The sequence below is a fragment of the Setaria viridis genome, chromosome 1, assembly GCF_005286985.2.
Source record: "Setaria viridis chromosome 1, Setaria_viridis_v4.0, whole genome shotgun sequence".
Classification (NCBI taxonomy): Eukaryota; Viridiplantae; Streptophyta; class Magnoliopsida; order Poales; family Poaceae; genus Setaria; species Setaria viridis.
In genome coordinates, this window is record NC_048263.2 from 2,490,575 (window position 1) to 2,517,822 (window position 27,248).

Consider the following 27,248-nt stretch of genomic DNA (forward strand, 5'->3'; position numbering starts at 1 on the left):
GTTGGCAACACCTTTCGTGGCGCATCCAGGTTCCACTCATCGCCGTCCCACGCCCTCCGAGGGAAGGAAACCTGGAGGGAGGGACGGCCGATAAATGGAGAGAAACCCCGGCATATGATTTGATGGTGCCATTAATAAGGAGAGCGACAATAAAGCAGAGGTGCCAACAACAGACTCAGAGACCACAATAGAAGCCTTCACCGGTGGTGTGCAGTGCCGATGTCAACGTCGGAGTCCACAGGGCCTTACTTCCCGCGTCCCCGGCGACCATGGGCTACTCACCCCATGGACCGCCGCAGGTCGATGCAGGGCAGCAGCAGGGCCTCGCCGATGAGGTGGAGGCCCAACCCGGTGAGCCGACGAAGCAGCAGCAGCTTAGTGAAGCTTGGCCCGACGAGGCGAGTTCCCACCAGCACCCTCCATGGATCCGCTAGGGAAGGCCCCAACGGCATGGGCGGTGCCGAATCTGAGCATCACAAGCCTAGAGGCTTTGGCCGCCACCGGCAGCATCCATAGGCAGTGGAGTGGGAGGAGGGGGCTTCGTTGGGGGGGGGGGGATGCATCGGCAGGGGAGGCCCCAAAAGCTTAGGAGGTGCAAGATCCGAGCATGCAGGTAGCGGATCCGCGCACCTCCAGCCCAAGGGCGACGGCCGCCACGGTCAGCTCACACAGCATCAGCAGGAAAGGATGGGGGAGGATGTGGAGGAGGAGGAGGAGGAGGAGGAGGAGGAGGAGGAGGAGGAGGAGATGCCCGCCGCTGCCCTCATCACGGCCAGACGGGCTTCTGCCGGCGGGAGCTCCGGCAACGGCAAGTTGGAGGGGAGGGGCGAGCGGCGCTAGGTGAGGGTGGCGCCACCGCCCAAGTCGCCTTGGGGTGACGCGGGGCTGGACGTCTTTTTCCCTGATTCACTGACATTTCCTCAAACACCTTTGAAAATTGACACTCGGGCTGAAACTGTTTTTTTTTTTTTTTGAAAAGGAGAGCTCGCTGAAACTTAATCACCAACAAATCCTTTCCATTGCATGCAACAGATTTGCCTAGCATCTCACGCTTCCCGTCCGGACGAAATCCGGAACCTACCCAAAATTCCCCGGTCAGTACTAGCAGCAGCTACCAGTCCTAGCTTGATGATCAGCTTTTTGTGCTTGTGCTTGGTCAACACAGGCTGCAACAACCATAAACAAGGACCAGTGGATATGACGGTATGATTCCGGGGCTACGGAAATCGGTGTACCAGCCGGGCCGAGCCGACACACCACACCCAACGTACTAAAAGCCACTGCCCGCTGTACCGCGCAAAATCCCAACCAAATTGCTGGACTCTGTCCTTGCCCGGTTGCCCCTACCTTTACTTCCAGTCCTCCGCATCAACCTACTCCCAAGAACCAAACCCCTCTCCTATCCACTTGCAAACGTACACGTACACCACTGCTGATCGTATACAGGATAATGTTACTCGTATAATTATCTGTTCATCACCTACTAGTATAGTAATTTTGTAGTGTAAATTACTACCTAGTGTACTAATTAAGAGGAGCAACCAAGGTTTTGGGAGACAATCATCATCATCATATAGTAAGAGCAACCACAGCAAAAACCTGTGTCCATCATCAGCTTGGAGGGGAAAAAAAAAAAGGGAAGAGCAAGCTAGTTTCGAGTAGAAAACACGTGAAGGGAACATGGTGACACGGTGTCGCGGTGTACAAGCAGGGGGCTCATCTCATGCAGCGTGGCCTAAGCCTAACACAAACGGCGGCGGCGTCTTCGTTGCTCATCGGCCGGCCAGCCCGCGGCCGCGCCCGGCGAGCAGTGCTAGCTGGTTGGCTCGAGGGTCGAGGCTGCTCATCAAGCGATGCCCGCGGCGACGACGGGCCGCCGAGCGCGCGGGGTGGTGTAGGGGCTGGCTCCGGCGGCAGCGGCAGTGGTGTAGCTGTAGTAGTCCGGGGTGGACGCGGCGCTCCTCTGCGCGCGTAGCTGCTCGTAGAACCGCCGGATGAACTCGTCCGCCTGCCGGTCCACCCCGGCGCCGTCCGCCGCCGGCGAGTCCGCGAGGCGCGGCGTCGCCCTGCTCCTCGGCGCGGGGCTGCCGCGGGCGACCGCCGCCCAGTACAGCAGCCGCGTGGGTGACGGCGTCGCGGTCGCGGAGGTGGCGGCGGACGCCGCCGCGGCCTCGCCGTCGTCGGTGAAGAGACGGTACTGGCCGCCGTCGTCGTCGTTCAGCATCTCGAACACGCGGGCCACCTCGGCCGCGTCGTAGTAGCTGCAGTACTGCTGCTGAAGGTACCCGCCGCCGTCGGCGTGATCCTTGCGGCTGCCCCGGCGGCGGCGCTTGCCGGCGCCGAGGAGGCCCAGGCCGAGGCCCCCGGTGTTGGCCGCGGACGAGGGGGTGTTGCTGCAGCTGAACTCGACCTCGCGCCGGCCCCGCGGCGCGGGCTCGTGGACCGCGAGGCTCGGGTCGAGCGCGCGGCACGAGAAGGGCCCGGCGCCCCCCGCGCCGGAGCCGGCGCCGGCGTAGGAGAAGGCGGCGGCGTGGCGGCCGTGGCCGTGGCCGTGGTGGAAGGCGAGGAAGAGCTCGCCGAGCGCCCTCCCCGCGATCTTGCCGCGGTGGAGGAGGAGGTGGAGGTCCATGGCGAGCTTGCGGCCCGACGGCAGGCCCCGCCGCAGCATGTACAGCACGGCGCGCACCACCCGCCACAGCCGCCGCGCCACCCCGGGCTCCGCCGCCGGCGCCACCACGCCCTGCTGCGGCTGATGCTTCCCGGCAGCCATTCCTGTTGCTTCCGCTCTTCTCTCCCTCCCTCTCCCTCCGCTCCGGCTTCGTCGGCGAGTACTTGAAGCTAGCTGAGCCCTTGTGGCTGTGGCTATCGATGTGGATGTGGAACTATCCTGTCTGGTTGGAGTTGGAGAGGAAGGTGGCGCGGGGACAGGTATTTAAAGCCCCGGAAAAGGATGGGGGCCTCCGACGCTAATCACAGTGGGTAATCCGATCCGTCCGCTAAGCGGCAGCAGCAGCAGCCAGCGATTGTTTGTTTTCTTGTTGCCGCGGTCTGGGTCCAAAAGGGAGGAGGAAGAAGGCAAATGGTTGGGTTGGGTGGTGGCGGCTCTGCATTATTGCATTGCTTGGACAGGGTCCATCTCCATGACTCCATCCAATCCCAAGGGGAGACCAGGCGCCCTTTGCAGGTGTGGTGTGGGACTGTGGGGCAGGGCGCTTGGATGGGTGCCCTCCCGGTTTGCTGCTGCTTGCCTGCTTCGGTTTTGCCTTTGCGATTCAGTTTCAGGCTTTCAGCCATGGCTACTGCTCGCCTGTTTCTCTGGACATTGATGAAACCATAAAGATGCTTCGCATCTCATCGTTTGGAGCTTCAGCTGCATACATGGCTCCAGGTTGTAGGCAAAGAAACCAGGGGACTTTCTCTCATGAGATGTACATGTTTTTCGACGACTTATATGATGTCTGTTTTTTTTTAAAAAAAAGGAGAAAGAAAGAAAAAAGAGAGGGAGACATAGCTATTGTCTTACCATTTCGAATGAGGTGATTATATGCAAACCTTATGAGATTTGTGCAGTACATGTGATCTGTTTTATAGGCTGTTTCTCATGCAATTTCATATATGATTTTTGATGATGGAAAGGGAGAGGTGAAAGAATGATGTGATTGTTTCGTAAGGCAACCTAAAATCTAGGACTACAATATAACCTTTTTTACGTGTATACGAGCTGTTGTTGCCACACAGTTCACAATTTTTTTTCTATGCACAAATTAAATGACTGTGTAGTTACTATGCATGAGACAACTTAATATACAACTAAATTATCTCACGTTTATATGGTAATGCATTAGACCGTCTACATAGACGTAAATGTAATTGCTCAAGAGATGCCTAATGAGTAGGGTGCATGTTCTCTTTTGTTCTAGGCTATTCGGCTGACCGAATGAAACAAATATGGATTTCAAATCAAGAGAATTACCGATTAGATGGATGAGGCTCCCCTGACTTTGTGTCTGTCGCTGACGTGGAGACTTGTGCTCACATGTCAGTGACTCAAATTTAAAGGCTAGAAAGTGAGAGGATTTGCTTCCAATTAGATACATGATCGCGTCCCTACTAGTGAAGCATGAAGCGTATGTCCGAGTTTGCCGAGCAATAAGCTTAAAAACATGTCTCGGCAGATGAACATCATCTCGGAATAAATATACGGGAGTGGACAACTCTTATTAAACGCGTCGCTATAATGCAATTATTAGGGGCACTATCGATGAAGTTTGCTACGTGTCCATTGGTAACCGTTTGTTGTCAAACATCACCACCAGAGGGCGGAGCATCAACTTTCTCCAAAACTTGTTGAAATCACCGGCAACGAGTTGACATGGCGGACTTCAGTTAAATTAAATGTGTTTTCAAATGTTTTGGCTTACGCCAAACCAATGCAGTACATGTGGAACACTTTCTAAGTTTTTTTTACTTGCTACAAACGGAGTGGAGCTTTAAGCAGCATTAAGTGTTAATTCAAAAACATTGTCTTGGTGAAGAAAGAAAAAAAGGGGCACCATTTAGTCTTCATCTGTTTGAAAATGAGCCGATGCCACAAAGTTCTATACCTGCCTAACTACTATTAGTCTTTGGAGATAACGAGATCAGGTGTTCTTTCTTGACCTACACGTCCAAGATAGTGTCTTTGAGGTCCATGCTTGGAAGTTTGAAGACTTCCCCAGAGCGATATGCATTGTCAGAGGAAAGCAGCAAAGTGCCGTCCGTCCCCCTATCACTTCATTCATTGCATGCCCTACTTGCTTTGTGATCGGGCTACGTGGCACGAGTCCAGGATAACCATACGTGTCATCAGACTTGAACCCGTTCAACATAAACTCAGTTATGGATAAGGACACTTGTCGTTCAAAGAAGCACGCTTTGTATGATCCACGTAGCAGGCACAGGCAGGGTCCCTGAGGCATTACCTAAAGTTTTCCTTGGAAAAAAGTTGCTGCTGATTGGAGTGAGATGAACACTGAATTCACTGAACAAAGTCATTGCAGACATATTGTTAAAGAAGTCATTACAGATTGCAATTTTGATCCACACTGTAGGTTAACGTCCAATGCCCAATTCCATTCGCGAAAATTTGTCATGCTTAATCAATGGTAAACATTTGCCGAACACGTACCGTTCAAAAAATTCAAGAAAAAGGATTGCACATGTTAATGCCCATTTGCATGTATCTAGTATAACTGAATAATGACCCACTGTATCTGCTTAAATCGTATCCCTTCAGGATTAACATTTTGAGCCCACAGAGTACACTACTTATTGGTCACCACAAAGGTCACCCAGTATTACTCTTGATCGCTAGTCTTTCTGCGGCTGGTATTCCTGAGCCCATACAACCACAACTCCTTTGCTACATGTTGTACACTTTGCTCAAACGGCCACTTGTTAAAAGGCCAGGCCAGAAAAACGGATCCTCCTTTCAGCAAAAACCCCATGCAATGCAAGCACGCAAAGAAAAACTCTAGGCGCAGCTAGTTTCTTAGGGATTAAGCATGGAGCAAACAATAATACGCGGCGGCCACGAGTGGTGACAAATATGATACTGCCACTGCCAGTCGCCTGCCCTCACCTGATCACGCTCTCGTGTGCCACGCGTGCGGCCGGCCCTGCCGTGAAAGCCCCCGGAAAAGCCGAGGCGTTCCTGGGCCATCGATCCAAAAACCATGCGTAGAAACGAAGGCCACTACTGCTAGAAAGAGAAAGAGAAGGAGAGGATTAGAAAAACCGTTGCTGGAAAAAGCAGTGCCACTTCTCGTCGGATAAGGACCTGCTTAAAGGCGATGGTTGCAAAAGCGTCGTCGTCGTCGTGTGGCGAAAACTTGTGTGCATGATTGGCGTGCATGGCCGGCCGCTCGCTCGCTCGTCGCCTTTGCTGCAGTGAACAAGGAACAAGGCAAGGCAACCATTATTCGCCAACCGGCACCAGCTGCGGAAGCTAATGCGATCGCGACCGGCATCGACGGTGGGAGATCGATGAGAAACGACACAGGTTTTCCACATTGGTGCGAAAAAAATCATGGAAGGTTAATGCCAGCTTGATATATGCTACTTCCATCGTCCTAAATTATAGCTCGTTTTAATTTTTCTAGATATATACTTTATGGTTAGATATGTAGCAAAATTTATAATTCTAAAAAAATAAAAATGACATAAATTCAAGGGACCACTAATTTTTTCTTTTTCGTAAGTGAAGTCGAAATGCTAATTATTAAACTACTGGTCAATCTTACTATTACTAATTGGTATTACTAATTGGAGGTTCCTTTAGAAGCCTACACATGAAGCCACCTAGGAATCCTAGGTGGACACTCTAGAAAAAGAGATAAATCCTATAAATTCTCTCAAAAATGCAAAACATCTAGCCATCAATTCTCTAGGCTTAATCATCATAGCCTTGGACCTATTATATTTTCTAAAATATTACCCACCTATGCCATTATAAAAAATAATTTAAAATAATCCATTAAAGTTATATCTAAATTGCCCAGCACTAACATTATAAAAACTAATTGTATCTAAATCACCCACATATGCCATTATTGAAAATTTGAATCCAAATCACCTTCATTAAAAATATACCTAGAGTTACATCAATATATAATTTTAAATTATCTATGCTTACAGCTTACACTATTTATATAAAAAAATAATTAAAATATACACACATGATGTGTGTCACCATTTATAAATATGTAAAGGAAGTGATGAGAATATAGATTTTTTATGTTAAAATATAGCTCAAATTTAGAGTCCATTAAACAAATTTAAGCGCAAGAAGAAAGATTCTAAATGTGAATGAAAACGTTGTAGAGTAATTACTAGATAAAATATATCACAATCGATTGAAGATAATAGTTATATATCTATATAAGTATTGTGTTAGAATATTTAATAAATGAGAGAGAGCTCAAGGTAAATATTTTGATAGTAGGCTATATGCCCTTATTTTAAAAAAAATTGGAGACCGCGCATTAATTTTCACAAGACACAGTAGAAAATTCTAACAAAATTCAAGAAACATCTAGGTATTAGTCGTGTAGACTCTAATAATCATAGCCATTGATCTATTATATTTCCTAAAAAATTACCCACCACTATTATTGTGAAAATATTCTGATGGCTTATGGGGGTAATTGTTATAATGGCATAGGTGGGTAATTTTTTAGAAAATATAATAAACCCTAAATTGATATCTAAATTACACACCTTCGCATTATAAAAAAATAATTTATAGTAATCCAAAATCTTTGTCTAAATTATCCATACACGTCATTGTAAAAATATCTTAAAATGTCTTTCTAAATTTGTATCTAAAATACCACGTATGTCATTATTAAAAATAACCTAAAATAAGCACCTAAGTTTAATCTAATGATTTGCATGTTCATTGTATAGAAATATCCAAAAGTAAACAAATATATGATTCTAAATTACCTATTTCTGTTGTTGTAATATAGGAATACAAAGTTCAAGTATATATGTATGATGTGTGTCACCGTGACCTTATACATGTATGGAAGCAAACGATGAAAAAATATTGATTTTCACTGTTAAACGCAAAGTATGGAGGTCCGTTGTAAGTTGAAAAAAAGTACCAATCTAGATGAAATAATTTATAGAGTAATTACCAATTAAAATAAAACAAAACTAGAGTATTGTAAGAATATGAAATAAATAAACGAATCACAGATAAATAGTTTTGATTATTAGCTAGGGAATCTAATTTTAAAATTATTAACCCGTGCGGGAGCACGAGTTGATGAACTAGTGGAGTAAACAGAGATAAATACAAAAACGACAACTCCAACACCAACCAACCACATATCGAATAATGTATGTGTGTTTGGCTGCTATTTTCTATTATGATATATTTTGCAAACAGATATATGCGACTATGAAAGGGTACGCAAACCTACAAACATGACTTTCATGTTTGAAAGGTAAATTATTTAGAAGTTACTGGCCGTCAAAGTCTTGAAGTTTTTGACCAAGTCTTGAAGGTTTCGTTGTGATGCTACCATGCATCGTCGTTCTTTCTAAAATGTTCTGTCAAGCAGCCCTCCATCAGTCTCCCAGATTGTACTAAGTATGACAAATATGGGTGCATGATAGATGGACCTAGCTAGGTTCCTAACTAACACTTGTGGGCTGCTGCTTACAATATTCAGTCCTTATTTAGCGCACAATCGAATATGACAAAAACTTTGAGGCCTGCAAATCCACTACTGGCCACAGCAAAGATATTTGCTAAGTTTTTATATTGGCCCTTTGAGTCCCTGCTGGCTGCTGCTTTGTCCCCGAGACACCGTCACACCGAATAGTGCTTACTTAAAGCTGGAGCACTTGGTTTCACTAGCCTGGGGGGCCTTTTTTTTATCTTTTTCTTGGCGTATTATATTATTACTATTATCATCCGGATAATGGTGTGGCAAATCATGGTGCATGCCGCAGATAAGTTGGGGTCCTTGCGTTGGTTGGTCTCTGAATTATTGGTTGCTGCAATCAGTATATACAAGTATTTCAAACAACCATCATTGCAATTATTACAAAGATGTATGAGCAGATGAGCTGCTTTTTGTTTCGCTTCCTTTGGCTCCCCCAGATAATGCACTGCACTTCTTCTCTGCTTCTTGTCCGGGAAACACTGTGAACATCATCATAAAGATCAGCAGTAGAAACCCATGCATCGTTGCTCGGCTGGCCGGCCGGCTGAGATGCGCAAGAGCAACGATCCTCCTGCTTGTCGCCTCACAGCATGTACAGCATCGGTCGTCAGAGCCAGAAAGCGGCAGAGGCATATCCATCCCTGTGTAGTATCCGCTGCACAATCTCTCCAGGCTTTTCCATGTCCTACGCTCTGCAGCAAAGGCATATGAGCTTCGCCTTTTCTCCAACGGAAGGGAAAGCTAGCCACGACGACAGCGACGCCAGTACCACACCAGTCGGCTGCAACTATAGTGCTGCATGAGTAGGACGCCATGGCAGCTGATGGAGCTCTGCTAGCTTAGTTTAATAAACCGGCTGTTGGGCCACCGCGAGCTACCACTACCAGGTCGCCGTAGTAAACGAATGCAGCGAGCGCCGCTTTCCGGTTGCAGCAGCCAGCACCCAGCAGGTAGGCAGGCGGCCATGCCATGCGTTTTGTTTTTAATCAGCTACGGACTAGCTATATAGTAGTGTGATACTACTAGTAGCTGAGAAAAGATGGTCCTTTTTTGGCGGGGCATGTGGAGGATCCTTCAGATTATCAGATATCCAATTCATGTGTGCTTTAAGCTTTGGAGAAGGGCAGCAGCAGTAGGCTTGGTGACAGAGCAAAGGGAAGGAGGGAGGCCTGCCTCGTCAGGCACAGTACTATACAGGACGGGGATAACCGGATAAGCTCTCCTGCTGCACAATCATCTCTAACCCTTTCAGACACTTATTTACACACACACACACACTAACCCTTCCATGCATGCTGCTTTACATAATTCTGGCTGCCAAGGACGCAAGTTGAGGATAAAGAACCGAAAGCGTTAAAACTTTATGAAGGACCGAAAGGGCGACCAGAGGGGGGGTGAATGGGAGCCTATAAAAATTCTTAATGAGAATAAGGCCTATGTCCCAAACGCAACCCCACAGCACACTGCGCGTTGTATCGTCAAGATGACGCAAGTCAACTCGTGACAGGCTCACCCTAGGAACGATTTGACACGCTCAAGACATAACGGAAGCAAGACATGAAATTACTCTAACAAGTTTGCTCAAAATACAATTAACCAGATCACTCCTAGCTAATCCGTCAACTAAGAAAAAAGAAATAATAATTTAAAGTGCTAGGCGTGATTAGCAAATGAGAGAGCAAAATAATTAATAGTTAGACTTGATTAGCAAAAGAGACAACTAATTAAAAGCTAAGCAAGTGACGCAAGATGACTCACTAATTCCAAGAATTAAAAATAGAGAAAACTTGAACTCACAGTGGTGTCACAAAATGAGGCAGGACTTGTTCACGTGAATCAGCCTGGGAGCTTGTTCGGCCTGTGCACCTCGCGTGGGTCACCTTGTGTGCTGCTACTTCACATGGGCTTGGCCTGCTAGTGCTGCCTTGAAGCTTGGGCCAGCGTATGTGCAAGCTGGGCTGCTGCTCTACCTTGTTGCCTGGGCCACGAGCACCTGCTTGGGCCGCCGCAAGCTCCTGCGCTAGCTGCACTTGCTCTGGCCCGTGCTGGACTGGACCGCTAGGAGTAGCGTGCTGGGCTGGTCCGCCTAGCAGCTGACGGCCCGCTCGCTGCTGCAACTTGCACGTGCGCCCCGCGTGCCTGTGCGATCGATTGCTGCTGCGCTTCTTCCTGCGCACGAACAGACAGAGAGAAACAAGAACACCACGAACACCACTTAAACTTCAAACTAAAAATACTCCCTCAAAATTCCATGAATCGAGACAAAACTTGAGCTATAGATGCGCAACCACAAGTGCGAATAGATCCATGAGAAAGATCTCAAAAAGCTCAAGTATCCATCATGGATTTTAGAGAAAACCGAAACCCTAACTCAAGAACGCGATTTGGGAAAAACTCAAAATCAAGCCGGATTCGTGAGGGATTTGAAAGGAGATCATATCACGAATGTTCTCCAAGGTCCTAGCAACATTTCCCTTCAACCAATCTCACAAGATTCGGGCTCAAACATGATGAACGAAAAATCCCCAAAAATAGTTCCGAAAATAGGGAAAAAGAAAAACGCTCGGGAATCAAAGATTTAGCACGATTTGAGACAACAAATAAAGCTAAATCACGAGAACATCTTCTATACAAGATGAGGACTAGCCTCCTCCCTTCATCCACCCACTAAAGATGAAGAAATCAAGAGAAAAGAGTAATCACTCCCTAATCCCCCTCTCTCCTCTCACTTTAAGCACATGACTAGCCTCTAAGCAAATAGATAATGAGTTGCTAAGCAAAGAGGTGCTGAAATAACCAGCCCCCAATCCCTATTTATAGTCCAGGACGAAAGACTATACTACCCCTACAGCTACAACTAAGATAACTACCCACGCAGGGGCATTTTGGTCCAAGTTTTTATCTGTGCATCGGACGGACACGCCGCCTTCACGACTTTGCTTCGCCTCGACGCAAGCTTCGCGATGACGCCACGTGCCCTCCTTCTCGAAGCTCCGGCCGCACCGGGCTCGCCCCCGGTTTTGAGGCCCAAACCGGGAAACCTGCCTGCGCGGTGGTTTTGAGGCCCAAACCACCCAAACCGTCCATTGACGCGTGTCCGGCCTCCGCCAAGCCTCCCGCTTGACTCGACCGACGCCGTCTCCGTCCTGTCATGCCCTCTCGCCATTCCGTGCACCATGTGGACCGCCCGTGACTTCGCCCGGACTCCTCGGGTCCATCGGTCCAAGCCTACTCGCGTTCATCCTTCACCGCCCTTGGTCCATCGGCATGAACCTTTCGCTTGACCTTCACCGCACGTCGTCGACCGTCACGTCGCATCCTACACCTGCACATCACAAGCCAAGAGAAACATCAAACCAACACAACGTTGTCAATCACTCATCATCCAAGGGTGACCACCATTGGTCCTCACTTTACGCATTTTTTTGCAAGATGAGGATAAACAATGCTGGATCCGACCGCTGGACGGACCTGCACGCTTGCATTAGTCACTAAACAAGTAACAGTAAACAATGAAGCTGCTCCGTCATAGGTTTAACACCAAAGGATGATCTCATGTGTCCTCCTGGGCTGGACCTGGACCCCTCCGAGTCCAAAAGGGCAGCCACAGCAGAGCAGAGCCGGGTGCAGCACAGTCAAAGCGCATCTGACGGCTCACGGTGCTGCGCTGCGCAGGATTTACAGGCTCGCAGCCGCTGACCCGTGACCACATTTACTGAGCTCTGCTCTGCTTGCAAAGGGCACGTAGAGCTTCAGCGCATGATGAATGCAGCTGGCTGGTACTTGCGTTTGCAGCGCCTTCGACTTCGACCCCCGGCGGCGCCCGGATCGAACCTTACCATCACGAGATCCTGTTCGCGCTCATAATCTCAGGCCTCTCGGACGATCCTCTCAGCGTATAATAACTGAAATAACAATCTTTCGAAAAATAGTGGGTGTCGAATTTCGAATCTGGCGGTTATTTTGCTTTTGTGGTTTAACCTAGGTTGACATTTTTTTTTCCTTCCTTGAATTTATACAGAGCTACTCCATCCGTCCTAAATCACTATTCATTTTAGCTTTTCTACACTAGATACATGTCCAGAAAAGCAAAATGAATAGTAATTTAGGACGGAGGGAGTAGTAGATGGTATTCTCCTCACTAAAAATTACTCCTCCGTTCCAAATTATAGACATACCTAGATGCATAATAATATTTATGAACCTAAAAAGATTAAAATGTTCTATAATTTGGAACGGACGGAGTATATAAAAAAGATAGACATGAACTGCAGTGTGGTAAACCTTTTTCTTTACACAACATTCTGCTCCTGTGCTTCTTCTGGGCCGTGTGTGCGATGAACACAACAGTCAGCTTACAGAACGGGCTGGCCCGCGCGGAGCCGCGGAGGACAAACGACCGAAACTCCTTCTGGGCCGAGTCATCATGGGCGAACGGCCCAAATTGACAAGTTATCCTGCGGGCCAAGTCATGGGCTCCAGCAGGAGGGGACACACACATATGCGTGCGGCCTGAGGCCGCGAGGCGGTCCGCATCGGCCCAGACGGCGGTGCGGGGAGCCGCCGCGGCCGCCTCACCGTCGACGGCGGAGACATTTGCTATAATCCCGCAAATGGGTTTCGCCAAAATGCCATTATGAAACTGGGTCTCCCGCTACAATGCCTTATTCTCTATTTTCGTGTTCATTTAATCATTTGCACTTATTTTCTCACTGGAAGTTCCCTAATTGCCCTTTGCCTCCACCTCTGTCTGCGTCTTCACCCCGCCGCCGATGCTACCACGCCCCAAGCCGCGCAAGCCCGCGATGCCGGCGGCCACCACCGTGCCCTGCAAGTCCCACGCAGCAAGCCAGCCCTCGACCTCGCCAGCCGCAAGGCTGCTGCGGGGGCCATGCCGTCTGCAGCCACGAAGGGCGTGCGGCATGTGGTTGCTGCTGCTCGATATGATGCTTGTGTGCTGCAATTTGGCTCGAGGGAAAAAAAGAAAAAAAAATGGAGAGGATTCAACGATGCTGGCTCTTGATTGTTGGAGAGGGGAGGGATCAACGGGAGATGCGATCCTCTTGCTAGTGGCTGCTGATCGTTTATCCAAGCAATACTAACCCATTTATTCACACGGATTGCTAAGTGCAAGCAAGCAAAGCTGCACTGCCGCGAGCGTCCACAACCCAGCTCGCCGACGAGTAGTTCGATCTGACGAAACATGCAAGCTAATCATCGAGAAAAGCAGGCGGAGATTGGGGCAAGATGCGCCAGGCCTCGTCCGTATCCACCACGGTCGGAGTCAGGGCGACGTGCTCTGGATCGGGCCACATCAGCGGCGTCGGCTTCTGGTGCAGTTTGGCGAGCCAGGCTGGAGTGGCGGCGCTTCACGAGCGGCGCTGATGCGCGTGGAGCCCGGCGGCAAGAAGATGAGGGAGAGAACAGATCGAGACGAAGGAGACAGGGGTATGCTGGTCCGTTCATGTGGCCTGAGAAGCTAGAAATTACGAAAGATGTTAGAAATGGGTGAAAAGGCATTATTGTAGCGGGAGTTTTGGCAAAACCATTTGCGGAAGGGCAATCCAGCGAAACCCCGCTTTTGATGATGGCGAAATATCAAATTTCTCCCGACGGCGAGACCGCGACCGTCGTCGGTTTGGTCCCCGCTTGCCGTCGCGCGGGGCACCATGTGGCGCCAAACCACTCCGTCCAACCTCCCCTCCCCAGTCCCTACTGCGCCTCCCGGCTCCTGCTCCAGCTCGCGCTCTCCGCCGGAGCTGTCTCCGCCCCGCCACCCAAAAATAGCCGGATCCGAGAGAGGACCGAAGGTTGACGGAAGGAAGAGGAGTAGGCGTACACAGACGCGGCCACGGCCTCCGCGCCTCCCGCGCGCCCCATTCCCTCCCGTCCTCACACCCTCGCCCGCGCCCATGGCGCCGCCCTTAAATTCCCCGCGCGGCCGTCCCCGCCGCTTCGTTTCACCACCTCCCCCATGTCCCTCCGCGACCCCAATGCCGCGCCGCCAGACCCATGTATGTAATGATGAGCATTTCTTGATTGATTCGTTTCGGGGTTAAGAATCCGTCCGCTGATCGGTTGCTGATGGTTGGTTGCCGCGCGCAGCGAGGCGGCGGGCGGACGCCGTCGGGTGGCTGCGCTCCCTGTTCCCGGACGTGCCGCTGCCGCCGCCGCCGCAGGCCACCGACGACGACCTGCGCGCCGCGCTCGCCAATGGCAGGCTGCTCTGCGCGCTCCTGCGCCGGCTGCTGCCGGGCGCGCTGCTGGACGACGCGGCCTCGGACAACGTCGGCAGGTTCCGCGCTGCCGTCGAGCGGATGGGCGTGCCAACCTTCAGCGCCTACGACCTCGAGAGGGTAACTACTAATTAGGCTGCCTTTCTTCCTCCTCCTCATCAATGCCGCGGCATTGAATTTGTTTCCTTCGCTATTGACGCTGGCGGCAATTCATCCGGTCCTTCCAGGGGGAACTGTCAGCTGTCGTCACCTGCATTCTCGCTCTAAAGGACAGGTTCTCATCGCGCCTCGGCGAAGACCACCGCAGCTCTGCCTTCCTCACCAGGTGTGACAGCGAAGGAGGTCGGAGGAACATGGAATCCAAGCTGCAAAGGGTACTCTCGAGCCCCATCATGTCAGGTAAACAATAATGTCTTATTATACTCGTCGTTGCGACAGTGTTATGGCAATGGCAACTGCTCATTTACAGAATAGGTGTACAAATTGCTGGTTCAAACATATCTTTCTGTTATATACTTGCTTTCAGAGCCGTACTCTCCCTCCTTTGGAGCCGATGCATATTCGCCGTCACGGGTGTTTCAGCCGAAACAAGGATATTCTGATCTACCTGGTTGCAAAATTTCAGACTTGATGAAATCCTCCAGCTTGGAGGTAAGTGCCGTGCAGCAATCTTCGCACAAAAAATAAACAGAGGGGCTTTGTTTTGTCCTTTGGTGCCAACTTGCCATGCTAAAAATATTGACTGCATAACGTATCTTTGCAGAATGCTCCCACCCAGTCACTTTTGGGTGTTGCGAACAGCATCCTTGATGAGAGCATCGAGAGGAAGAATGGACAAATACCTTATGTAGGTCGTTTTGTTCTTTCCACATCTAAGAGGATATAGTGCTATATGTGGTAACACCTTTCCTTGTATAAATGAATGTTAAATTCATTGTAGCGCACTGCTTGCCTTCTGAGGAAGGTCATAGTGGAGATTGAAAGGCGTATTTCTACTCAGGCTGGGCATATACGAAATGTAAGATACGTAACTGTTTGTCTTTGTTGTGCCACTGGATTTGTCCTATGTGATTTCTTACTTGTATGCAGCAAAATAACCTGATTAAAGCTCGCGAAGAGAAGTATCAGTCAAGGATAAGAGTGCTAGAAGCCCTGGCTTGTGGGGCAAGTGGGCAAACACATGTACATTCTTGTACCTTCTCTGGGCCAGTTATTTGTATAAATCACATTTGCCATAGTTTTATACACTAGCGTGTTTTTCTTTTCAAAATCCTGGTATCACCATCAAATGGTTAAATAATGAGACAATGGGGGTACTGGTAAACTCCATTTTTCAATAGGAGCTTAAAAATAATAGCAGAGATTACTGAGTTCTCTCTTCGCTCAGTGCGAATAACGGCAAGCAATTCATTTGAACAAGTATTGCTTAAGCCTCAATTGAACAATTCAATTCATGGAAGTCCACTTGTATTATGCAGGTGGAGAGAGACAAACTTGAAGGCAAGGGGCAACTAGCAGAGGATGATATGGCTAGATTAATGCAGTACGAGGAAGACTTGGTAAGATTGATGAAAGAAAAGGAAGATATGATTAGGTTGCTTAAAGAGAAGGAAGATATGATCAGGCTGCTGAAGGAAAAGGAAGATATGGTCAGATTGTTGAAGGTGAAGGAAGACACAGGCAACTTGAATAATGACAAGGTGGATAGGTTACTTAAGGAGAAGGATGATACTGTAGTTAGATTGACAAAAGAGAATGAAGACATGGTGCGGTTATTGAAGGACAAGGAGGATATAATTATGCTAATGAAGGAGAAGGAAGACATGTTTAATGTGAAAGATGTCACAGTTGAAGATACACAGCAAACAACAGATGAGAGCAAAGATAGGTTACTTAAGGAAAAGGATGCTATTGTAATTCAGTTGACAAAAGAAAAGGAAGAAATGATTAGTTCGTTGAAGGAGAAGGAAGATATAATTAGATTAATGAAGGAAAAGGAAGATATGGTCAACTTAGCTGGTGTTGAGGTTAGTGATAGGAAGCAAGCAATAGATGATGACAGAGATAGGTTGATCAAGGAGAACAATGATGCCCTTGCTAGGTTAACTATGGAGAAGGAAGATATTACTAAGTTGCTGAAAGAGAAGGAGGATGTGATTAGATTGATGAAAGAGAAAGAAGATAAAACTGACACAAAGAAAGACAATGTTGAAGACAGAAAACAGGCATCAGGTGAAGATGCAGACAGGTCAATAGAGGAGAAGGGTGGCATAAATAGGCTAATGAAAGAGAAGGAGGATTATAGCAATACAATTATGAAACTTAAGCAGGACTTGGAATCATTAAGGTCATCACATGAGGAGAGCTGCAAATTGTTAGAATCTAAGAAGGGAGATGTAGTTAAGCTTCTCACAGACAAGGAAATGAATGAAAATATAATTTTGAAACTCAGGCAAGAACTTGAGGCAACCAAAAAGTTGCATGAGGCACATAGTCAGCAACTAGAGACCAAAGCTGCCAAAGTAAATAAGGAGTTGGAACAGAGGATAAAAGAAATAGAGCTTATGTTGGAAGATTCTACCAAGCGGAGAAGAGAACTTGAGGAATCAGCCCAATCTACAATCCAATTTTGGAAGGAGAAGCAAATAGTGGTAGACAATTTTGTGGGTTTGCAAGTAAAGAATGCTCAGGTATTATTCAGACCACTTTCTTTTCTTTTTTCCTTTAGCTCTTTGGTGAATATATGTATTCTGAACTTAAGTGAGCAGTGCTCTGTTTCATCAGGATTTGAGGCTATCTTCTGTTTCCATTAGGCATGAAATCCTAAATTGTCAAAAAAGATGGTTTGAAGAACTAGCTGGCCTTGGTGAGATTGAAGCCATGTCACTAATTATGGCCTATATTATCTTAGTGTTTTTTTTCACAAATAGGCCAGCACTAAAATTTTAATTTAATTTTCAACAGGACAAAACCTTAAGGTGGTCACAAATGCTGCGGAAAAATATCATGCAGCTCTTGCAGATAATAGAAAATTATTCAATGAGATCCAAGAACTGAAAGGTTCCTATTTGAACTGCATCAGTAGTTCTTTTTGTCTGGTTATCTGTATTAAATATTATGCAAGCAAAAAATAGTAGCTTAACATAGTATCTTTGAACAGGAAATATCAGAGTTTATTGCCGGATAAGACCTTTTCGACCCTGGGAGGATGAGAAGTCCACTTCAGTTGAATATATTGGCGAGAACGGTGAACTGGTTTTATCAAACCCTACAAAGAAAGGAAAGGAAGGAGGCAAGAATTTCACATTCAACAAAGTTTTTGGCCCTACGACTACACAAGGTGCTCATGATAATGGAGTCTAACAATTATCTGCTGTTTTTTAACTAACAAATTATCTGCTGTTGAATTTATTAGGTATACATTTGTTTTCTTATCCTTGTCTTTTACAGATATGGTCTTCAAAGATATCCAACCACTAATTAGATCTGTTCTTGATGGCTACAACGTTTGCATTTTCGCATATGGTCAAACTGGATCAGGAAAAACATATACTATGGTATGAAGTTATCAGGACTGAAGTCTTTCTGTCTGTTTGGATTCCTCTGCAATGGAGGACATATTCACATTACCTTGTTTTAATGAATTGCTCAGATGGGACCTGAAAACGCAACTGAGAAGGAATGGGGTGTCAATTATCGAGCACTAAATGACCTTTTCAATATCTCCCATGATCGGCAAGACACAATTAAGTATGAACTTGGTGTTCAAATGGTTGAGATCTACAATGAGCAAATCCGTGATCTTCTTGGTAGTGGTGGTTCACAGAAGAAATATCCTTCTTATTCAAGACTTGTTTCAGTATAGCTTTCCATTTAATGGAACAATACATGTTTTCTATGCAAGTCCTGAAGTCCTTAACTGCTATTAGCTCACTTATGCTATGATCATGCATTATAGTTTCCTTAAGTCATACTATATAAAAACTTGCATAGTTTAGTTGGTTACACTATTTCTATCCTTTTTCAGATTCTATTGTCATCACATTGTGTGTAGGGGTTCAATCCTTTGCTTCTTGCTGACTGAAGTGATGTAACAAACCCTTCATTTTCCTTAACTAGCACACACTAGGGATCCAGAATACCACCCAGCCCAATGGACTCGCAGTTCCTGATGCAACAATGTGTCCTGTTAATTCGACTTCTCATGTTATTGAGCTAATGCAAACAGGGCACAACAATAGATCCATGAGTGCAACAGCCTTGAATGAGAGAAGCAGCAGGTCTCACAGGTTAGTTATTTGTGCTGCTTATCTTTTTCTGTATAAAGAAACCTTCTTATCATTTTTTTCCCCTTGTGCAGTGTTGTGACCATCCATGTACAAGGCCAGGATTTGAAAACCGGAAACACTTTGCGTGGCGCTCTGCACCTTGTCGACCTTGCTGGAAGTGAAAGGGTGGACCGATCTGCGGTTACAGGAGACAGGCTCAAAGAAGCACAGCACATTAACAAGTCTTTGGCGGCTCTCGGGGATGTTATATTTTCTTTGTCACAAAAGAATGCTCATGTACCATACAGAAATAGCAAGCTTACACAAGTCTTACAAACTTCTTTGGGTGATCTTCTTTGCTAGAAATTCAGTTTGCATTACATCATAATTGTAAATAGTTTGTTGACAAAAAAAGTTCCCATGTGTAGGTGGGCATGCAAAGACCCTAATGTTTGTGCAAGTCAACCCAGATGTGTTGTCGTACACAGAGACTTTAAGTACACTGAAATTTGCTGAACGTGTATCTGGGGTGGAACTAGGTGTTGCAAGGACCAATAAGGAGGGAAAGGATGTCAGAGAACTAATGGATCAGGTAACCTTTTTTTTTCTCTTTTCCTTCACTTATTATATCCATTCTAGGGAGATCGATATGAAACGGTATATGGAACATGTGAACATAATGACTTTTATTTTTAAATCTGCAAAGAAATCAAGAATGCCATGTTCAAAATTTTGTTATTTCTAGGAAATTGAATTTGATCCCCAAGGAAACATACTGACATCTAATGTTTCACCTTGCAGCTTGCACTGCTCAAGGATACCATTTCAAAGAAGGATGATGAAATTGATCGGCTGCAACTAGTCAATAGTAGCAACTCTCGACTGAAGCCCACGAAACATGGTGACTCCCTGTTGAAGCATTCATCCTCTTCTCCAGGCATGACATCCCTAGGAAAGGTGGCAAGCTTTGGCAGTGGGGCTGCTTCCAATTTTGACAACTTCTCTGACACCAGTGACAGGCATTCTGAAGCTGGGTCCCTGCTCTCTACTGATGAAAACCAACAGCTGGGTCACAGCTCCGCTAATCCTGAGGTTTCTGCCCTTGGTGATGTTGATTCAGATGGAAGGTTAAGTGATGTATCAGATGGCGGTATATCAGCAGGTGCAGAAACTGGCAGTTCAGTGAACAACATTTTGGACCAAGAACAAGAGAAAACATCTAGTGCTGGAAAAGAGCGGTTGTGAGTATTTCTAGTTCTTTATAGTCTTGGACTTGATAATATTTTTGCTCATTTGAAATCTTCGCTCGTAGAAATTCTGCCGTAAATGGTTTCCATGGCCTGGTTGTTATCTGTAACTTGTTCATTCTTTCTCATGTAGAGCCAAAGCAATAAATCGAGTCCAGAAGCTAACAGTCCCAAAAGTAGGCCCAGCAAGCATGCGGCCTAAACCAAGAGATCCTTCTGCACCTAGATCTTCAGGTAAGATACCTGTAAGTTTGCACTCGTATTAATAGCTTCGTTTTCTGAGAATGCGAAGCTGAAGGAGCTGATGTTTCAGTTAAATGGATCTTAGTCCGACTCCGACTCAATAGTTCTACAGATGATTAACTTGTTATCTGAATATGAGAATGTTCATAGAATATACCAAACATATACCTATGGAGGGAGACATTTGTTTGTACATGGATTTGACTATACTCTTCGTTTGTATTGACAAATACCGTGATCATCTTGACCAAGTTGCATTAGGCTATTCATAATGAGTGAATAAAACAGGCCATGAAAGAATTATTATCTATAATATGCAATGTAACTTACCAACTCTTGATGCAGCCAATCTAGTCTAGTAATCGGATACAATTCCATTGAATTTCTTGTAAATGTCTGCGACTCTTGAACAACTCACAGAAAACTAAACAAAGAATAGTTGTCACGCCGTTCTTGATTATCACTCCCGGAATTCAAGTCCCATATTCTGTGTGTGGTTTAATTTTTCTAAGTGCACGTTGTCTCATATGCACATGCTACTTTGCTATTACTACGTCTTATTTTGTATGATTCCCAGTGGCAACAGGTGTGCGAAGAAGTACCACCACTCAAGCAACTCCCCCAGCAAGAGCTAGCAGCACTTCAAAACGAGTACCATAGGTCAAGAGTGAAGACACTGATGATTCGGACAAACCACTTTTCAGTTATTTTTTGTTTTTGTATAGTTCTTTTGGAAAGGATTTTCTTCCTGGCATGATATATTGTTGGTTATAGTGAATTTGTGAATTTTTGTATCTGAGATGGATAGGTCGCTGTTGTTTTTTCATCTTTGTAGTGAGTATATCATCTGTAAAGCATGTATTGTGTATCACTATGGGACGTTAGCATGTTACTATGTGAGATGCCTTTGTTGAATGTGTTAGTAGAAACGGTGAAGGAATTCGAAATCAAATTGAATGCTAGTCTTGACTGTTCTTCACAAAGTGTTCAAGTCCCTACAATTTTACCAATGCAATGCAAATCTATTACACTTAACTAAATTCAGTTATTTTTCTGAAGGCTCAATAGATGATCCTTTTTTTTGTTCTCAACAGTTCTCCATAATGCACAGATGATTTGGTCCTGACAAATCTAATCCACCAAATTTAGCAATTGTAGTATCTGTGCTTAGGCCATGAGCTAAATGGATCAGGTAGAGACGTTTTTTTTTTAAACGAAACATAGAGAAGGGGTTAGTATAAGTGAAAACCACTTCAAAAATCTTCTAATTGCAAACGAGCACGAGAGTAAACACCATGCAATAGAAGGGTTCATTATAGCTTCATAGCTATACAATTACCAACAAATATTTCAGTGCGCCTGAAACATAATCCCGCTCCAGGTAGAGCTGGGTGTGTGACATGCTTCTTGATTATCAGTAGGCCTTCAAAATCATGGAGCCCTTTCAGTGCTTTAGTAGGAGATAGGAGGAAAACATAGTAGCATGTATTACAACAATATCTTAAATTTAATATCGCATGCCACCATAGGCCATCCAATTTCTAGCAAGTAATACAAAATTGAACGGTACAAAAGCTGACAAGAGGATATGCAAAACTGTATTTACTTTATTGGGACTTAAATATAATACCACTGAATCTGATCATTAACTTTAGTCTAAATATCTCTACCAACAACCACAGCTGAACAGCATGCCTAATACTTTACTAATAAACAACTGATGGTAGATGACATCGAATTTGCCTACTTAACAGCTGCTGTGCCATTGATGAACTCTCGGTGTCGCTTACGGAGCATCAGCAGTTGTCTGTTTCCATCTCATAAAAGTCTCCCAAACATCTTGGCGAGATCCCTTCAAGTTTGCAATTCACAGCACAAAAGTTGCAAGAAGAGCTGCCAAAGGAATTAGGCCTTTGCAGCTGCCTGCTTCGCACCAACCGCAAAGAACTCACTGATGACCTCAAGGGGCATGCCCTTTGTCTCAGGGACCTTAAGGAAGACGAAGACAAAGGAGATCATGCAGACAACTGCGTATATGCCAAAGACGCCTGCTAGACCAATAGCATTGAGCATCACAGGAAGGCTGTAGGTGACAATGATGTCTCCAATCCAAAATGTCAACGCGCAGATGGCAATGCAGAGGCCGCGAACCCTAGTTGGAAAAATCTCTGCACATAGAATGTTGGGGATGGGTCCAAAGCCCATGACGAAGCAGCAGAAATAGATGATGACACTGACTGTGGAGAGCGCAGCATGGGGCACTGTACCCAAGTCGACAACATTGGATATAACCAGGACAACTAAAGATGCAATCAAGATTGGAATTGTGCCTAGCAGCAGAAACCTGCAGAAAGGGAAGTGATGTATCATATAATGCTCCTTGGGGCACATTTTGCAAATTTCTGGTAAGGGATAATACTAAGACTATGCAATGAAAATAAACAAGTTACCTTCTTCCAGAAAGATCCATAAGTCTCATGGCTAAACCAATGCTAGGAAGCATCAATAAGGTAGTGAGAGAGCTGATCAAGATGGATGCTGATGCCGAGCTGAGACCAAGATTGGAAAGAAGAACTGCCACACCAGCTTGTTCAAGAATTTGTGGGGTGTAGTAGAGAACCCCGTTTATTCCAGCAAACTAAACATGAGAAACAAAGTTAGTAGGCTATTTTTAAGCTCAGTTAATAATCTTACTTATTAAGCTATCAATATTAGAACAACCCAAAACAGAATATGACGAATATTTCTATAAGACTTATGGTTGAATTCATTACTTGAAAGTTAATTTCTTCCTTTTTTTATTTGTTTGGGTATAAATAGCGCAGGATGGTTCTATAAGATAACAAGCGAAAGTGATTAAATTAGCTCTACCTGTTGAAGGATCTGAATTCCAACACCGACTAACAAGGCACGCCTCACACCAGGTTCAAATAAATCTTTCCAGCTTGGGCCTTTGGCAGCTGCCTCAGATGGGTGAATCATGGCAGGACCAGACATACGCCGCTCTGTAAGATCCTTTGAGTAAAGTGCTGGCTGGCTTACCAAAGCAGCAGCATGTATGAACTCGCCACCCTCAGGAACATCGCCTCCACCAGGGAGTGAAACAATCGAGCCCCTTCTCGAGCCAGGAACTCCCTCTTGGTGCAGGTAGATTCTTTTGAAACCACCTTCCTTCTTACCATCCTCACCTTCTCGCTCTGACCATTTCCATGCAAGCTGCCATCCCCCACCAATACCAGTGCTGCTCACACCCTCCCCACCCTCCCCCAGGAGGCTTGGCCTTCTCATGCTCAAAGAACTTCCACGGTGACCATGGTGTGCAATGTCCTTACCTTCTGCACTTGTAGTCTGCCTGGACAGCAATGGGCTGTGGACGTTGTCTTCATAGTCACCTCCTGCACCATCAGATGCATACTCCTCGTCATCCCTGTGAAGATTCTCTTCATCCCACTGCTCATTTTTGGTATGCTGATCTGTGACGCTGAACATACTTCCAAAGTTTGGAAACAGTGTGCTCCTCATACTTCCTCCAGCTTGAGGCATGTTCTCATGGACACTCCCAAAAAGTGTGACGATCGGATCCATAAGGGGTACACTCTGGTTCACCATGCTTCCATGACGAGATGCGAGAGAAAGCACACTTCCAAGCATGCTGGGTCCCTTGGAAGGTCGAGCAATCCATGATTGTCCTTCTTCAGGCCCATAAAGTGTGATATGTTCCTTATCACCATCAGCAACATGATCATCAGCTGGCTCAGTGGCAGGGCCGATGATATACTCTTCAATGGAGGTGTCTCCTCCAACCTCCAACCCTTCAACAAGAAGGGCCATTTCACCTGCGAAATTGCATACATGAAATTATCGCATGACCTCACTGTTGATGCCACAATGGAATAAATAAATATGAATAAAGCAGAAACTAAAATATGGGCTGGATAGAAGTAGCCAAGTCTCAGGTTTTCAGCCCACACTCTAATTATTAATAAATCATTTATAGGAAACACCAATCAGCTATAGTGAAACAACTTGCTTGCTGCCTTTGGCTCTAATCAATATTGACGGTCTGAACTGTATTCGTCTTATTAGTCAGACATGAACCTTTCATCTTTAAAGATGATACCATAATCAACTTGTATAACTTTCCAAAATTAGCAGATTATACAATGTGAAGAACTCTAGTTGCATCTATTAGCCACAGTGCTGTCAATGCACTTACTAAAAGAGCAAAAGAAGAATGTAATACACTTTTTTCTGACATGCTTAATACGTACGTCACCATAAAATAACTATACATAAAATTTAAAATACAAATAAGATGTCAAGCAAACTGAAACAATTTTGCTCTTCAAGCACCTATGGTTAAATGTTATGCAATCATCATTCTGCGAGTATTAACTGTTTTTTTTATTGACAAGAAAAATCTAGAATTCTATACCATTCAACATAGTGTGAACGCATACCACTTCTGAAATCAACCAACAATTCAGTATTACTAGAGAGCAACAACTAGCCTCACTAGAACTCTTAAGTGAAATGAAAATCAATTTTTTAGCGAAACGTACTTGAGACATCGTCTTTCCCACGTAATTTTTGCAACACCTTCTTTGCCTCTGCCATCCGCCCTTTGCTGACCAGCCATCTTGGGGATTCAGGCAGATAGAATATCGTCAATCCAAAGAAAAACAATGAAGGTATGGCAAGCACCCCAAGCATAATTCTCCAATCAGGTGATGGCAATAGCGACATCCCAAACACCATGCAGTATGACAAGAACATTCCTCCTGAACCACTGAACTGTGGCAGTGTATTCAGCAAACCTCTGATCTCTGGAGGGGCTGTTTCTGAAATGTACAAAGGCACGAGCGTGACAGCCAAGCCGATACCGAATCCATCCACGAGACGTGCCAGCAGCAGGACATAGACATTAGGGGACCATAGCATGATGAGGCTGCTGCAGAAGTACAGAATTGAAGAGAGGATGAGCATAGGGCGGCGGCCAATCAAGTCCGATACTGGCCCGGAGAATGTGGTGATGATAGTTGCGCCAATGAGTGACATGGCCACAATCAGCCCCTCCACAGTGGGCTCGCTTTGCAAGTTGAATTCCTTCTTTATGTACAAAACAGCACCTGGAGAAAATAATTGTATTGTCAATGGCCCCACCGATATTTTCAGGACTAAACATTGCAAAAGGTAATAGTTGGGCATCAAATAACTGAGAATTGAACGGTTCTTGCAGATCAAGCAGAAGAAAGCTACTATCATTACAGTTCTGGGGAAAATTCTAGGAATATTTTTCTTAATTAACAAAGCTAGGATAAAGTTTCTCTGAGAATAAAATAGCAACCAACAGAAATTCTGTCAAGCACTTCTACTTCTATGGAATACTACACATGATCTGATAACTAGTACCAAGCAACATCCGATCCGAGCTCCCGAGGAACTAAAGATCTGGCAGAAATATAACCACGACTACACCAGACTGAGCAGCAGCATGTAGATGCCTGGTAAAACCGATCTACGGAGAGCACGAGATTTACCTGCAATGGTGGCATTGTCCCACCCCTGCAGCAGGTTGCCGATGGAGGCGGCGATTGCGACGAGCACTGCCCCCGACATCTTGGCCCTCCAAACAACGGCCCCTGCAACCCCCACCGCGAGACACAACTCAGGACGAGCGCATCGAAGCAAGCAACCACCACAGCACAGGGGAGATAACGCAATTCTCAGAGTTCGAGCGCCTTACCTCTCAAGAAGAAGAACAAGACGGCCGAAGGCAACCAAGAAGTGATGGGAGGAGCGGAGGCCTCCGGTCCAGATCAGGGGCGACGGGCGGCTCTAATGGGGGCCAAGAGCCGCTCCCCAGTCGACGTCTGTGCTCCCTCCTCCTCCCTGCCGCCGGCTCGCAATAGAATAGGAGGGAGATGGGGGGGTAGTAGTAGAAGAAGCAGCAGGCGACCAGGGTCCCCTGCGAATGAGGACAAAACGGCTCAGCGGGAGGCGGAGCAAGTGCCCCGACGCCACATGGAGATGGCACGAGGGCGACGCCAAACAGGTGGTAACCGGTAACAATAACAATCAAAGAAAATGCAACAGCGAAGCGCGGCCGCGCCACCGCCGCCGCCGCCACCGAGAAACAAGGGAGGGAGAAACAGAAACAGAAACAAAAAAAAAACCCGGTCTTTCCGCGACCGGCGGCGAGATCCCCTCGAGAACCCACCTTTCTAGCGGCGCAGTAGCCGCCACCGATCTCTCTCTGCCCCCTTGCGAGCAGGAGCACATGCACAGGCACGCGATCTGATTTTGAAGCCGGCGTCGTGCCAACTGCCAAGCGATCTGCCAGGGAAAGGGAACCAACCAGCCGGAACCGATCTGTCAGCCGCTGGACTGTTGCGATCCCATGGAATCCCCTGGAACTCGGGCTTGTTTTTCCTCCGGCGCACGGGAAGAGGTGGATGGCGTGCCGCTGGCTCTCGTGTCGTTGCCACGTAGGATTTTTGATGATGTGAAGGAGAGAGAGCGAGCTCGTTGCTTCGCGAAACAACCACCTCATGAGCTAAATTGTAGGATTACGAGACAACTTAACAATCATTGTACGAGTTATTGTTACCATGCAACTCATAATATTTTATTTTTCTTATGCACAAATTAAGGAATTATATATCACTACCAGACAACTTATAGAACAACCTATTGTACAGGTTGCCTGTTAAATCGTCTTAAGATTACGTGTCAATGCATGAGACCGTATATTAGACGACACCAATGTACTTGCCCTCCAACATCCCCTTCCAGATCGTGGCTGAGCTGCGGAATGGACAAAACGCCCGAGGGAGTTTTTAAAAACCGGCGAGAGGAAGCTGACAGAAATTCACGGTTGGTTTGATTTGGTTTGTTGCGAAACGACGCTCCGCTGCTTCCGGCCGTCAAAAGGCAGGGGGAATCATACGCACAGCTGGAGGCGTGGAGTGTGACGTCCGGGTTTACTCAAACGTTAAATGTCCATGTCTTGGCATCCAGAAAAATCTAGCTGCGCCG

At 46.3% G+C, this 27,248-nt stretch overlaps 3 protein-coding genes across 11 annotated transcripts; 1 reads left to right on the top strand and 2 right to left on the bottom strand.

The window, feature by feature from the left end:
* Positions 1 to 1,629: 1,629 nt before the first annotated feature.
* On the bottom strand, positions 1,630 to 11,506 carry LOC117851832 (uncharacterized). 6 transcript variants are annotated; one of them, XM_034733758.2, is made up of 3 exons: positions 10,014 to 11,506; positions 5,819 to 5,923; positions 1,630 to 5,737 (listed from the first exon to the last, which is right to left on the bottom strand). In XM_034733758.2, the coding sequence occupies exon 3, from the start codon at positions 2,768 to 2,770 to the stop codon at positions 1,847 to 1,849; it is 924 nt and encodes a 307-aa protein (XP_034589649.1). In that variant the 5' UTR covers positions 2,771 to 5,737; positions 5,819 to 5,923; positions 10,014 to 11,506; the 3' UTR covers positions 1,630 to 1,846. The 6 variants fall into 6 exon arrangements, with proteins under 6 accessions (XP_034589649.1, XP_034589659.1, XP_034589642.1 ...); XM_034733768.2 differs by having other exon boundaries at positions 1,630 to 5,740; XM_034733751.2 differs by having other exon boundaries at positions 5,819 to 8,908.
* Positions 11,507 to 14,398: 2,892 nt separating this feature from the next.
* On the top strand, positions 14,399 to 21,172 carry LOC117841902 (kinesin-like protein KIN-14D). Of its 3 annotated transcripts, none has more exons than XM_034722250.2 (18): positions 14,399 to 14,572; positions 14,680 to 14,851; positions 14,979 to 15,103; positions 15,216 to 15,299; positions 15,393 to 15,470; positions 15,542 to 15,634; positions 15,931 to 17,142; positions 17,237 to 17,318; positions 17,417 to 17,512; positions 17,613 to 17,792; positions 17,903 to 18,009; positions 18,105 to 18,283; positions 18,577 to 18,741; positions 18,813 to 19,066; positions 19,149 to 19,312; positions 19,522 to 19,961; positions 20,101 to 20,201; positions 20,788 to 21,172. In XM_034722250.2, exons 1-18 carry the CDS (start codon positions 14,534 to 14,536, stop codon positions 20,868 to 20,870), a joined length of 3,654 nt encoding a protein of 1,217 aa, XP_034578141.2. In that variant the 5' UTR covers positions 14,399 to 14,533; the 3' UTR covers positions 20,871 to 21,172. The 3 variants fall into 3 exon arrangements, with proteins under 3 accessions (XP_034578141.2, XP_072150733.1, XP_072150741.1); XM_072294632.1 differs by having other exon boundaries at positions 20,797 to 21,172; XM_072294640.1 differs by lacking the exons at positions 14,399 to 14,572; positions 14,680 to 14,851; positions 14,979 to 15,103; positions 15,216 to 15,299 and having other exon boundaries at positions 15,433 to 15,470; positions 15,561 to 15,634.
* A 627-nt stretch (positions 21,173 to 21,799) lies between these two features.
* Positions 21,800 to 26,620, bottom strand: LOC117841918 (monosaccharide-sensing protein 2). Of its 2 annotated transcripts, XM_034722251.2 has the most exons (7): positions 26,431 to 26,620; positions 25,957 to 26,178; positions 25,751 to 25,852; positions 24,773 to 25,339; positions 23,082 to 24,046; positions 22,661 to 22,848; positions 21,800 to 22,554 (listed from the first exon to the last, which is right to left on the bottom strand). In XM_034722251.2, the coding sequence occupies exons 3-7, from the start codon at positions 25,827 to 25,829 to the stop codon at positions 22,116 to 22,118; spliced, it is 2,238 nt and encodes a 745-aa protein (XP_034578142.1). In that variant the 5' UTR covers positions 25,830 to 25,852; positions 25,957 to 26,178; positions 26,431 to 26,620; the 3' UTR covers positions 21,800 to 22,115. The 2 variants fall into 2 exon arrangements, with proteins under 2 accessions (XP_034578142.1, XP_034578147.1); XM_034722256.2 differs by lacking the exon at positions 26,431 to 26,620 and having other exon boundaries at positions 25,957 to 26,340.
* Between the last annotated feature and the right edge of the window lie 628 nt (positions 26,621 to 27,248).

Coding starts and splice junctions, on each gene's coding strand:
- LOC117851832 (XM_034733758.2), bottom strand. CDS start 2,770: ATGGCTGCCGGGAAGCATCAGCCGCAGCAGGGCGTGGTGGCGCCGGCG.
- LOC117841902 (XM_034722250.2), top strand. CDS start 14,534: ATGGGCGTGCCAACCTTCAGCGCCTACGACCTCGAGAGG. Junction 18,010..18,104: donor CAGGAAAAACATATACTATG/GTATGAAGTTAT, acceptor TGAATTGCTCAG/ATGGGACCTGAAAACGCAAC. Junction 18,284..18,576: donor AGTGGTGGTTCACAGAAGAA/ATATCCTTCTTA, acceptor TAACTAGCACAC/ACTAGGGATCCAGAATACCA.
- LOC117841918 (XM_034722251.2), bottom strand. CDS start 25,829: ATGTCGGGGGCAGTGCTCGTCGCAATCGCCGCCTCCATCGGCAACCTG. Junction 25,340..25,750: donor GGACAATGCCACCATTGCAG/GTAAATCTCGTG, acceptor TATTTTCTCCAG/GTGCTGTTTTGTACATAAAG. Junction 22,849..23,081: donor GAATTCAGATCCTTCAACAG/GTAGAGCTAATT, acceptor TCTCATGTTTAG/TTTGCTGGAATAAACGGGGT.